Consider the following 12,683-nt stretch of genomic DNA (forward strand, 5'->3'; position numbering starts at 1 on the left):
CAGCCAGAGGAACTTAAAAATCCCCAAATTGGTCCAGTCGGAACACAAGAAAAAAAAAAAAAAAAAAAGTTCTAGGAATTTTATGTTCTAGGAACTGCAAAAATCCCTCCGGTCGGAAAGTGGCTATAATCACCATCACAATCACTATACGTTTAATAGTCATGAATTATATGGTAGAAACGGAAATATTTGAATTGATGAAATTACATTCTGAACATTCCATAGGCTATACTGTATGTTAAAAGCTAACATAGAATTGATTAGTCTGTCTTTGTATGTTACAGTTTCACAATTTCCTTGTAAGGTCATTAAACCTGTGGACGTGGGAACGACTTCAGAGTCCTGATGTTAGGAGAGAGTTTAGCTGGCTGTCAGTGTATAGAGCAATACCGAAGACGGCACAATAACACTACACCCACATAATACTAGAAATGTAGGAATGGATTCAAACAGAACTGACAGAACTTGACTGGAAGTAAAATAATGGCCTTAGCCTATGGACTGATCCACCAGCTGATTTCATTGCCACTATTACTGCCGTGTCATACTCAAATTGAAGACTTCACTAAAAGTGCAGGTCCTTTTCCATGCGGTCTTTGCATTATCTTTTTACCCTCTGTAGCTGCCCACGTTTCAAACGTTTATTCCAGGAAGTTTCATTACTAAGTTTACATAATAAAAATGTCACATCCCCTTCTGAAATGCCATTCTTTGCAGTCTGCCAAGGGGGAAGGGGGAGATGAGGGGTGGGGGTGGAAACAAGTGGCCATTCTCATTCTCTCGCAGAAGCAATATACAACTTCCACGGGAATTAATAGCTGCTAAGGTCACAAAGTTTGAATTTTTAAGTTTACAGAGAATTAAAAAAAAAATCAAGGATCTGATGAGCAGAATACAACAGGAGAGCAAAAGTACCACTATTAGTTATTACAAACAAATATCCCCTGTACAGCAAATACAATAGATAACAGATCAAGTTTCTCCCTGTAGAACAGGGCTTCTCCAGCCTTTCTGGCCTGTTATCCTTTGATAGGTTCTAGCATTCTCATCAACCCAGAGCAATTAGAGTGGTTATGTGAATTTGATATACACAATACTTACTTCTACTTACTACTACAACTTTCAAGAGTATCAGGGCGGCTTGAAATGCATTATTTACTAATTATTTTTGTATTGAAAATATATAAAACAAATATCCGTCTTACGAGATCTGTGGTGACAGTTTGCATTATCAAACTATCAAACTACCCTACGTGAGCTCCTGTATCCATGGTTAAATTCTCTCTACTTTAATGGCTAGATAGAAAACATTTCTTGATGTGGAAGTGTGTAGGCATATGTAGTGACAGACTCACATTTTGATGTTCTCATGGTACTGCTTGGTATCAGAAGGCTGATTGTACAGAGGCTGGAAAACAAGAAGGAACAAACAGTTCTAACAATCAGCCATATTTTCAGTTGTGCAACAGATTGTAAATGAACAGATTGAATACACTCCCAACATGTCCTCGTTAGGATTCTGACCTTGCCCTAGCCTGGCTGACACCAGATCCTTCTCAGTTGTAACCGAGAGTGGGTCTGGGCGAGCTTCATTCACAGCCCATTTCCAAAGGGACCAACGGACGCCGCTCAAATGCTTCTGGGAGCAATTGGATAGTCCTTCAACCAATCAGACCAACGATCCGGGTGACGTAGCAGCGACGGCGGCATCACGGGTTCGGTGGCCGTCATGTTGAATGTAAACAAGAAGCTGCTTGCCGTCGCTGCGCTATAGTCATCGTGTCAACGGTTGTGATTGGTGCCTCGATTTGGAGAAATTGGAAATGGGCTTGAATGGGCTCTTGGTCAGACTGACTTGCAGAGCAAATCGCAAATTTGCCGGAAGTTCGTCAGGATTTTCCCAGGCTAACCTTGCCCTATAATCAATGTAGAATTCAATGTTTGCAGAAATGTTTAGCAAATAACACGAGCGACTCAAAGCTGTGACTGACTGAAGCCCTACAACCAGATCAAATTCAAGCACAAGAACTCGCTCAAAATGAAACCGAGGAGAACCTGATTTCGGTCTTGCATGGGTTAAATAAGGTCATTCATTCAATAGAACAAGTGATCAAATTCACTGGGTGACTGCGAGTGTGAGTAACTGGGGATTTCCACCGAATGCAGAACGTTTGCGGACCGGCTCCGCCGCGTGTCGGCTCCGTGCTCCGCCGTCGGTCAGTTCCCACCGGGTCCGGATTTGTTGCGGCACGGCCATGACTGACAGCTGTAGTCACGAGCAGTCAGGTTTTATTTCGCTTCTGTGCTCGACTTCCTGTCCCGCACTATCTGCCCTATGCTGAATTGCTGCAGAGCTCTCTGGCGTCCGGCAAAAATAGAATCTTTGCGTATCTGGGACGGAGTCGGAACGCAGCCGTTCTGCAGTCAGTGGAAATCCACACACCGACTTTAATGGAAACCTTTCCGGAGCGGAGCCGCAGACGTGCCGCAACCGGTGGAAATTAGGGGTGAGTTGGATGGATAGATGAGTGAACAGATATGGTATGTGCAAGCAAATTTATGACATTCTTTTTATATATATTATACATAAAATAACAACAGTCCCACTTTTGGAAATTTAGCAAGGTACTGTAAAAAGAAATGGTGTGCAGAGTTACGTTTCTGCGTGTTTGGGTACAAGCAACCCTTTAACACTGCACTCTGATGCGAGTCATCATATTCAATATGTTCAATATTGCTTAATGGAGATTTGGAGTACATTAATCAAATCTCTTTACTTCATTACTTTACACCCCTGCTCAAGAGCCTTGCATTTAAGAACGTGTTACTGGTCCCTCCCGAGCATCCTTTATCCCTCTAACCTGACCTTCAACAAAATGTTCCCACATGTCAATAATGCAAAAACAAAAAGAGCAGGCAAAAGAAAAATACATATGACATAAAATCAAAGTCTCCACTCACCAGCTCTACCCTGGGTCCCAGTCCCTCCAGTATCCGGTGAGCTTCTTCTGCCTTTTTCTGGTAAGGGAACACAAACAGAAGTAGTACATTAGCCGGCCGCCTGCACGTCTCCCATCACCACGGCAACGCGGTGAGCACGCTCACTTGATCACTGAGGCTACAACACTGCTCACTGGATGGATGGATGGATGGATGTATGGATGGAGAGATGGATGCACCGACTATTATTAGAGCTTTTAACTCAAGCTGGGTCACAGCTCCCTCTTTCCTCACCCAGAAAAAAAGAAAACTCCCCTCCCGTGAGCAGAGAGAGGAAGGGAGAAAGGAGCAGGCAGGCAGTAAAGTGAGTGGAAGAGAAAGTGAGTGGGAGAGAAAGAGCAAAAAAAATAAAAATACGTGAAAGCAGGGTGGGCTAAAGGGCTTTGGCGCTTAACTCATAAGAGACATCTGATGAAAAGCAGAGAAAGAGCTCACCTTCAGCCTCTTAAAACAAAAACTCTTGGCAGGAACCATAAAGCAAGAGATAAGAGGTGTTGGGGAAGAAAAATAAAATAAAAACCCCATCTGTCTCTGGGTGATCTCTCTGCAGCATTTCTCTTCCATATACTTATATTTAGCTCCAGCAGACAAATGTGTGAGCAGCGTCCCACACTAGCCCTCTCAATGATCCCGCCACTCTTTTTTTTCTCAATACACTCTGTACACTCTTCTCCGCTTCATCGACCAAACACACCCTTCCCTGGTGGCACGCCACATGCTCTGTTGCTTCCAATCTCACTTCATTTCCTTCAGTGACCACGCAGCGAGACTTGCCGGACGGACACACGTGCAGACAGGATGGAGGTACAGTGAGGGAGGGTTGGGATGGAGAGGAAGATTTTTTTAGAGGTGATAACAGAGACGGAACCTGCCGGTGTGTATGTGCACGTCAACCTTTATTCGTCACCACCCACCATGTCATGCTGCTTCCTTGTCCCTTTCACTACGTCTTCACTGTAGAGGTTTTTTGGGGATCCTAAGTTTACACAACACTAACACACTTGGATGTAAGACCCAGAGGAGCTCAGGCCCACAGCTTAACTTCACTCAACGCAGGCTTCCAACTGGTTTGCCTATGAGTGAAGCCACACACGGCTCCGGTTTTTAAAAGTGGCCTGTGCATTTCCTCTAAAACATAAGGCAAAAAAACGCACTGATAATTTACATTTGCACATATTATACATGCCATTTAAATGCAAATACAGTGCCATGATGCTATTATTCTTCCTTAACTTGTCTTGCATTGATTTAGTCATTCCTGTTGTTTCCTCACCAGTGACAAGGTGTAACAGGCTGCAAAGAAAGTGTGCTCACTACAGGAGCAGTTAATGAACAGCAATTATTAAAACCAGCCTCTCAGGGAGGCTCAAGGGTTTTCACTTTCTCTTTTTCAGGATGTCACTTTTTAAACACACACACACACACACACACACACACACACACACACACACACACACACACACACACACACACACACACACACACACACACAAGTATGCCCCCCTGTGGTAACACACAGGACTGCTACTATGGCAGTGGCATAATAAGCTATAAAGCTGTGCAGCTGTACAGTTGTAGGCTGCCTGCAGTCAACAAGAAATGTTCCCCAGCAGGTCACATGATCCCTGAAAATGTTGAACGGGACAAAACTATGGGAAAAAAAAAAACACTGTGGGTGCTTATGCAACTAAAGTCACAGCGTTACAAAACATTCCATGAAGAGTGAAAAAAAAAAAAAGGGCAAACAGGGAGAAAGCACTACAGAGATATCCTAATACGGCATAGACGTGAGGATTTAGCATAGCTCAACAGAATTATGATAATGCAGTCTCAGAGCGGCCGTCTTCTCCTGTGCTCATATTCGTGACAGCTATGTCTCAAATATGAGAGGAGCGAACTTGAGTTGAGCCACCCCCGGGGTTTGACAATGGCTGTTGGTAGAAATGTGACTGTAACCCTGTCTGGGAAAGCTAGTGACACTGAGCCCAGAGGGGACAGATGACACCGTGGTGACACCAGCTCAGAAAGGCGTGCTGAGGCTGGGGCAATTATAGCCAGGTGCTGTAACACACATACACCTATATATGTATGTATTGTACATATATGCACACAGATAAACACAAAACAGGCTTGACATGTAACATTAAGCTTTAACGTAACATTATTACACTATTTACACATCATTTAATGCATCTTGGTAAGCTAGATGTCCCATATCAAAAAGCTTACATGCATTCCAGAAGCATTCAAGCCAGGTGTTAAAAAAGTGTAAATGCTGGAGTGGACGCATACGTAATCTTTACTCCTCCAAAATGCAACTAGGTAAAAAATTAAGTGATTGAAAAAGCCATTTACAGGGTCTGTCCCCTGTGATCATGGCAGTTAAAGTGACACTGTTTTTCCTGTCACAAATAAAGCATCAGAAAGAAACTGCTACAGCGCTTTAAAAAAAAATATATGAATACAGACAGACAGGTCAGAAATCAAAGTACAGCAACTAAATTACCTATGTGGGTGAGAGAGCAGTGACCAGTATGGGTGAGGTATCTGTGAGAGCTTGTGATACCAATGAGCAAAAGGTAAACAAAATGCTAACATTCTTCTTCTGGCATTTTAATGCAAATTCAGATGCATTGCCACCAACCTCTGGGCTGGAGTAGGGCTTGCTCTGATTTGCATACAGCATTTTATCAGGATATGATACACTTAAAAACCCAAGGGAAAATGGAGCATATGTGATGTTAATTAATTAGGAATTAATAAATAAGAAAAAATGTTATAGTGACTAAAAGAATGAATATGACTGGATGATTAAATGTTTTGGTGTCACTTTAGGACTGGGCATGGCGTGAGTGAAACTAGAAAAAAGTTAAATAGCTGGTTAGGTCTGGAGAGAGAGATAGCGAGGTGGGTGGGGGGGGGGGGAAGTAGGCAATAGGCCAGAGTACATCCTGCCAGTCAGGGGGAAGTGGAAAGTGTTACAGAGGTCAAGCTACATTGTGGAGTAAGCCATGAGTCATTCTTAAACTTCCAGCCTTTCAGATGAGTCTTCAGCAATCAGCAAAGTCCTGCTGTTGCATATAAGAGTTGTAGTTTAGTGAAGCTGGATGCAAGTAAGTTTGAAAGTGAAGAACTCTCTGTAATATGGTATAGCATAAAAGAAGAAAAAAAAAGTATTCTCATAGGGGCTCCATTCATCTGCATGTAGCCTAAGCCATAAGGACGTAACAGAGCCAAAATACACACACACACACACACACACACACACCTACCTATTATCTGTCTGAGAATATTGACTAGCCTAATAACAATTAAGGTTGATGCATAATGAATAATCAAAGCATTTCAATACTGATTTGGATGTTGTTTACCATGGCAATGGTCAAAGTACTCAAGTCAGCCCTACTTGCCAACATAAGGTGTGAGCATAAGCATGGCCAATGGGCCGGGGCCAGTAATGTCGGGCAAGTTGATTAGCCAGTCACGTTTGTGCTAGAGATGCACCGATAGTCTGGCCGGTGACCGGAATTGGCCGGTTTTCACGTGCTCGGCCATGACCGGCGACCGGCAGGTCAGTCTGACACAAATGGCAATTTCATGCCGGTCGACGCTACAATTAACTGACAACATAAGTTACATACGGGTTACAGTTCTGAAGGACACGACAGCACAGTCTCTTCTTCCTTTCTCTCGACTTTTCCGCCGTGTCTCGCTCGTACCCGCTCGCAGTGTGAAGCGCGTGTCCGAACTATTCTCGCACACATAGGGAACCTCGTGAATTAACCTGCAACATGTCAGCTGTTTGGAAATTCTTCAGCGTGTGTGCAGAAGATAACAAGTTTGCAATATGCAACATCTGCAAGGAAAAAGCAGGGCATGGACGGATGACACCAAAATCACATTTTTTTTGTTGGATATTGGATGTGAAAAGAAGGAAATGGTTCTAACATTGCACTTTAGATGTGTGTAAATTTCCCACACCAGGAGTTATTTAGGAGGTCAGTTGTTTGTAATTTGGTGTGTTAGGTGCAACACTATCTAAGTTGATTAGCAACATAGACAACATGAACACGAAAAGGAAACACACTTGTTACCAGATGGCTGTTTGAATTAAATAATTGTACTTTAAATCTCTGATATTTGCCTGATCAGCATGTCTTCTCTTTAGGACACTGTGGCAAATTAGCTACGTTGCATAATTTAAGAACAATAATTAATATATAGCCTACCAAAACTATATCACAAAAGTCATTAATGATTGGTATTTTTTAACCAAAATACACAATATTGATTCATGATAACAATCATCCATATTGGGAGTTTACAAAGAGTGGGTGAAGGCAGCAGTAAAACTACAGTCTCACCCTGGCCTTTTAACATAAATTAAAACGAGCATTACTTCAGAATAACTATGAATTATTAGAGTGCAAATCCAACTAAATCGACTCATATTTGTAGATGCAGAATAGTATTTTTGTTTGTTGTTTCGATGAATCATTACAATTTATATTTGATTAATAAATTAACAATTAGGAAAAGTGTTTCTCCCCGGACAATGAAAATATACAAGGGGCCAGTAAGACCCTGATCTACCGGCCTGGGGGGCCAGTGGGGAATAAATGTTATGTTGGACCCTGCCAACACATGAGTTTCCAACTAGGTTCTCCATTTGCAGTCTATAAAAATGATTTGACTTGAATCTGTCAGGAAACTGTTGAAAACATTCAAGGGCTCTTTTCCTTTGAATTGTGGAGTTTCAACATTACTCCTAGTTTCTCATGGGGGGGGGGCTTATTCGTGAGAGGAGTTCCTTGTTTTAAAAGGCCGATTCCAATGAAAAGGAGACTTGTGTATTTCACCACTAGGGGGACTGAGAGCACTGAGAAACACTCCATTTTAAAAAGGTAATCTGCACAGAGCATTGCTGCATATAATGATTGCTGTTAGTAGGACTAACTTACTGCTTACAAACAGCTTTATATGACCGCACCGCTGCTCTGTTTGTCTTTCCTTGAAAGAATGATTAAGTTGCTATATTTGCATAGTGTGCATGTGATTCACCATGCATGCAGAGTTGACCTTTAGTAGCTTATTCTTTCTGCAAGAGTTCTGCCTTGCCTGACAGTAAAAAAAGTGCGAGGCTCAGGACGAGATAAATACTTTGTCTACTTTTTGTCTACGAAATTTAATGAAAAACATGATGGCAGAAGTATACACTGTGGGGGGTTAACTCTTGGTCAAATCTTTCTGGAGTTTGCTTAAAGCTGCACTTGCTGGATAATATAGTTTACCTTACATGCACTGTATTTATCTCTAACGCTGACTAGCTTCCATATCCACGACATTAGATCCAAAGCACCATAGCAGGCCACAGAGAATATACAGCTGATGTAACAGCCTGGCTTAGTTTAGTTTGTTATCTTGCATCAGCCCAGTGAAACGTGGAGGAAAGGCACCCAGCTCGCTCACTCTGACATCCACTCGTGGTAATACACTGCATATGTGATCAAGTGAAACCACATTCACATGCAAGTTAAATTGGGGTTGAATGGTGGCCACAGTTGGAGCTTCTGGTGTGTGTGTGTGTGTGTGTGTGTGTGTGTGTGTGTGTGTGTGTGTGTGTGTGTGTGTGTGTGTGTGTGTGTGTGTGTGTGTGTGTGTGTATGCATATATTCTACTGACCCTGTTCTCATCGTAGATTATCTGCACCAGGCTGCGGTGCTTGGCCTCGCTGGGTGGCGGTGAGATGGGCCGCTCTGGCTCGTGTGGCTTTGCAGCCTCCTCCTCTAGCTGTTGCTGCAACACAAAAAACACAAGCAAAGATGATATTTAACACTTAACAAATCCGAAAAGGGCCCCCGATCTTCCAGGAAGACCTGTGGCTTACTAGTTCCTGCTGCAAGGTTAAAGAGTTTGTGTTAGCCGTCTCTCCCCCCAAGCACTCCAGCAGGGACAAGACTAACTGTCCTATTAGCTGTAATAGCTATTAACTCCACAGGGCCTAGTTAATCACAGAGTTACTACAACAGCCTGTAAACAAAGCCAATGCCTGCTGTGTGGCTGGAACATCTAATGAGAGAGAGAAAATTAAGAGCGAGAGAGAGAGAGAGAAAACCGACAAAAGAAAAAGTATGAGAAGGAAATGTGGGAAATTAGCCCCAGACAAACAATCATACAGAGGATTTCTTCTAATGTAGCAGTGACACTGGCATGTAACAAAGCATCATTTGGAGATTGTACTCCAGAAACAGTGAATTTCAGAAAGTACAGTCTACTGGGAACAAAACAGCACAAAATGAGTACTTCCTTGTTTTATGAATAAAGCGGTCGGCGCGTTGAAGCAGCCGTGCTGTGCGTTCGTCAAATCCGCGACGATCATCCCTGCAAACCCCACCCCGGAGGTTCCTGTATTTAAATAAAGCCCCCAGAACTCAATTTAGACACTGGACCCTGCGGTCAAAAAGGGAACGAGTTCCTCAGAAGGTTTCTAGTTCCGTGGGGAAAATTCCTGCGGCGGAAACATGGCAAGCGACTGACAGAAAGTAAGAATTTTCGGGGGCTGTGAACTGTGACGAACTAAAAGAGAAAACCTTGCAGCATTAAGGTGCGTCATCCTTTAGGTTTCACTGGCAATCACGTAGAATTCAGTCATGGCTTCTTTGTCCATCAATCTTTTTCTTGAAGGTGCACAGATAGAGGAGAAGTCTGTTCTGACATTCAGCATATAGAAAGAAAAGCAGTGCATTTTCATTTAGACACTTCTTGCATTTCTTTTCTCCAGATTGAATAGCTAACAGAGATTGAAAAGGCAAAGTGTAAATGCAAACAATAAGCATTAGAGAGGCACCTCAAACCAGATGTTGAAAAGGTGTTAATGGACAAGTCAGGATCATTAATCCTCCCATACTCAATAGGCAGCATGTGGAAGTAGCAACTTCCTTCTGCCTGTGATAATGGCAAGCGATAATGAGGCAAACATGATTTAAAGATTCAAAAGTATTTATACATTACATGTTCTAATGCGACACAGAAAACAGCTGTATATATACAGTCATAAAGAAGGCATGCTGCTGTATGTAGCATTCACCATGGAAGGAATATCTTTGTCTTGCCTATTATTTATCAATGTGACTGCATTAGCTACTTGTTAGCTGAACTGTTTTAGCTAGTTAGACAGTTAAAGATGGAGTGTGGAACCTGTGTCTCCCCTCTCTGGTAGTGACAGTAATCACACAAACACTGTCAACATTCTTAAGAAAAGCAGTGGGATGGTGTTGGGTAATATAGGTAGATTGACTTAGCGTTTAAACAAACCAGAGAGCCAGAATAAGCAGCTATGCTGTGGAGAACTGTAAGTGAGCGAGAGCAAGGTTGGTTGACAGCCCTTTGTGTACTGCTTAATAAAAAGACGTTCTAGAGTTAGTAAACTCGTTTCCGAGTAGAAATAAGCTATATTGGCATCCTTCCGGTGCAGAAACAGAAACACAGACAGCACCATTCTGGTACAGACACCAGACATCACAACTCCGGTATACTGAGAAATACAGAGAGCTTTCCCTGGCGGCCATAGGATTAATCAGCATTGTGTGTACTTGTTTAGCAAGGGTTGATGAATGTAACGGACGTTCATTTATATGTAAAAGTTCCGCATTCTAGCTTTAAACTTTGGTCTTCCTCAATCTTTCAATGTTAGGGCTTATCCAACATAGTTAAAACCTCTTTATTTATTTCCCTGCTTTTAGTCAATTATGTTATAAGAGCAAAAGGTGGGTTACTGATTAACAATTATCTCAACTTCTTTAGGGCATCAAGTACCTGTCCCGAACCGAAACATACCGTATTTTCCACACTATAAAGCGCACCGGATTATAAGGCGCACCTTCAATGAACGGCCTATTTTAGAACTTTTTTCATATATGGGGCGCACCGGATTATAAGGCGCATAGAATAGAAGATACTGCAGTCAAACGTTTGACTGGGGTTGCGTTATACATCCACTATATGGAGCTGTGCTAAACGGAATGTCAACAAAACAGTCAGATAAAGTCAAACTTTATTAAGCGTTCTGACAACTCCGTTCACTCCCATGGTAACGTTGTTAATGTTAATGAATGTCATGCCCATATTGCATATCAATCGAATTGTCTGCTCATTGGCTAAAAAGATAGACTGGTCTTATAGCATTTAAATCTAAGGGGTCCGAGAAAATGTCGATCGTCTCAACGTGGTCCCTGACATGTAGTCATCAGCTTGTCCGCTTCCATTGGCCATATCAGAGGCAAACCTGAACGATTGGCTAATATGAGCTACCAATTGAAAGCTTAGAAGCTCGGGAATACAATGCAGCCCACATCGATCATGTAGCAAGCTGGGCAGAGAAGCTAGCGGCGATAACAAGTGCGGGAATGGAAAACTGTTTCGCGTTTTTCCGTTGTGATTCGGCCAGAAACTTCAACATTGTGAGGCGAACAGATCGTTTTGGAATATAAAGCTTGGATATTACATTTCCTTGGACTCTTGTGGATTTATGAAAATCAAGTTTTGGGCAAAATACCACTTTGTTGCTGAAAGGACAACGAAAACAGGTATGTAACTGCTATAAATCATCTTATGCTTTGTATGTGGGCTTAAATTAATCATTAGAGGCTAAGCTTTCAATTGGTGTGTCGCATGGCTGTATATTTTGAAGATGTAATGCTTTAAAGTTATAAAAACACGAATGAGTGGAAGTTTAATCGAGGTTACAGCGACACAGTGTCCCGTCAACGTGACAGTGATCCTTGAGAGGTTGAGCCATATGTTATAAGGCGCACTGTCGTTTTTTGAGAAAATTAAATGCTTTTAAGTGCGCCTTATAGTGCGGAAAATACGGTATCTACATCTTGACTTCATGTTACTAAAACTAATATTTTAATTTCATACCACCATCCAAGGACAATAATGAAATGTTCTACGTCTTTGTCTATTTTCGCAAAACATTTCAAACACTTCAGCAACTATCAGCAAAAAGTATTGCCTGCTCAAGTGAACATACGAACCTTGACGCTGAACATTTTTTAAATCTATCTTCATTTGCCTGAAAATGTTTGGATACAGTCTCTATGTTTTAAAGGCTATAAGCTTGGAGTGTATACAGCTGTAACTAGCTGCCTGGAGGCCCGGGGCCAAGTGTCACTGAGTGGCGTGCATATAGCTGATCTACAGCTAAGGCAGCCCCCTCCCTCTCATCTCCTGTCAGGGGCTTCAGAAGGGGGAAGGTGGCCTCCAGAGGGTCCACATGAGAGTAGAGCAAGATGGATCATCATGTGCAATGAAAGGCCGGGATAAGCATCTGGTGAGGGAAACAGACACATTCCCATAGAGACCCCCACCTTCCCTTTCCATACCCACCACAGAGTAAAATAAAATAAACCAACCATCCTGAGCTTGGCTTGCCATGACACAGGCTGGCGGTAACCTAAGCCCTAACCCCCGCCCATCCACAAACTCTGCCACAACTCTTTAAATAAAGTTTTACCGTGCCACTTAATTAGTCCAGATGTTTTAATGCTTGAAGAGAGCCGGACTGTAAAAAAAATATCCATAAAAACACTGCGTGTGTATTGAGGGAGGGTGAGTGGAGGGGTCTTGATTTATGCTTGTAAGCAGCTAAGCCTCTCAATCATTCACAAGATTCAGCTCTA

The 12,683-nt window shown here is 42.4% G+C and overlaps 1 protein-coding gene across 4 annotated transcripts in view; it reads right to left on the bottom strand.

The window, feature by feature from the left end:
* ncor2 (nuclear receptor corepressor 2) overlaps window positions 1-12,683 on the bottom strand; it is a 103,869-nt gene that overhangs the window by 49,522 nt on the left and 41,664 nt on the right. For all 4 annotated transcript variants that reach the window (XM_028577582.1, XM_028577583.1, XM_028577581.1 and 1 more), the window contains exons 6-8: window positions 8,683-8,796; window positions 2,962-3,018; window positions 1,356-1,408 (exon numbers count right to left, since the gene is read on the bottom strand). In XM_028577582.1, the coding sequence (XP_028433383.1) occupies window positions 1,356-1,408; window positions 2,962-3,018; window positions 8,683-8,796 (224 nt within the window). The remainder of the gene's footprint in view (window positions 1-1,355; window positions 1,409-2,961; window positions 3,019-8,682; window positions 8,797-12,683) is intronic.

This window comes from Perca flavescens, chromosome 5, assembly GCF_004354835.1.
Source record: "Perca flavescens isolate YP-PL-M2 chromosome 5, PFLA_1.0, whole genome shotgun sequence".
Lineage (NCBI taxonomy): Eukaryota > Metazoa > Chordata > Actinopteri > Perciformes > Percidae > Perca > Perca flavescens.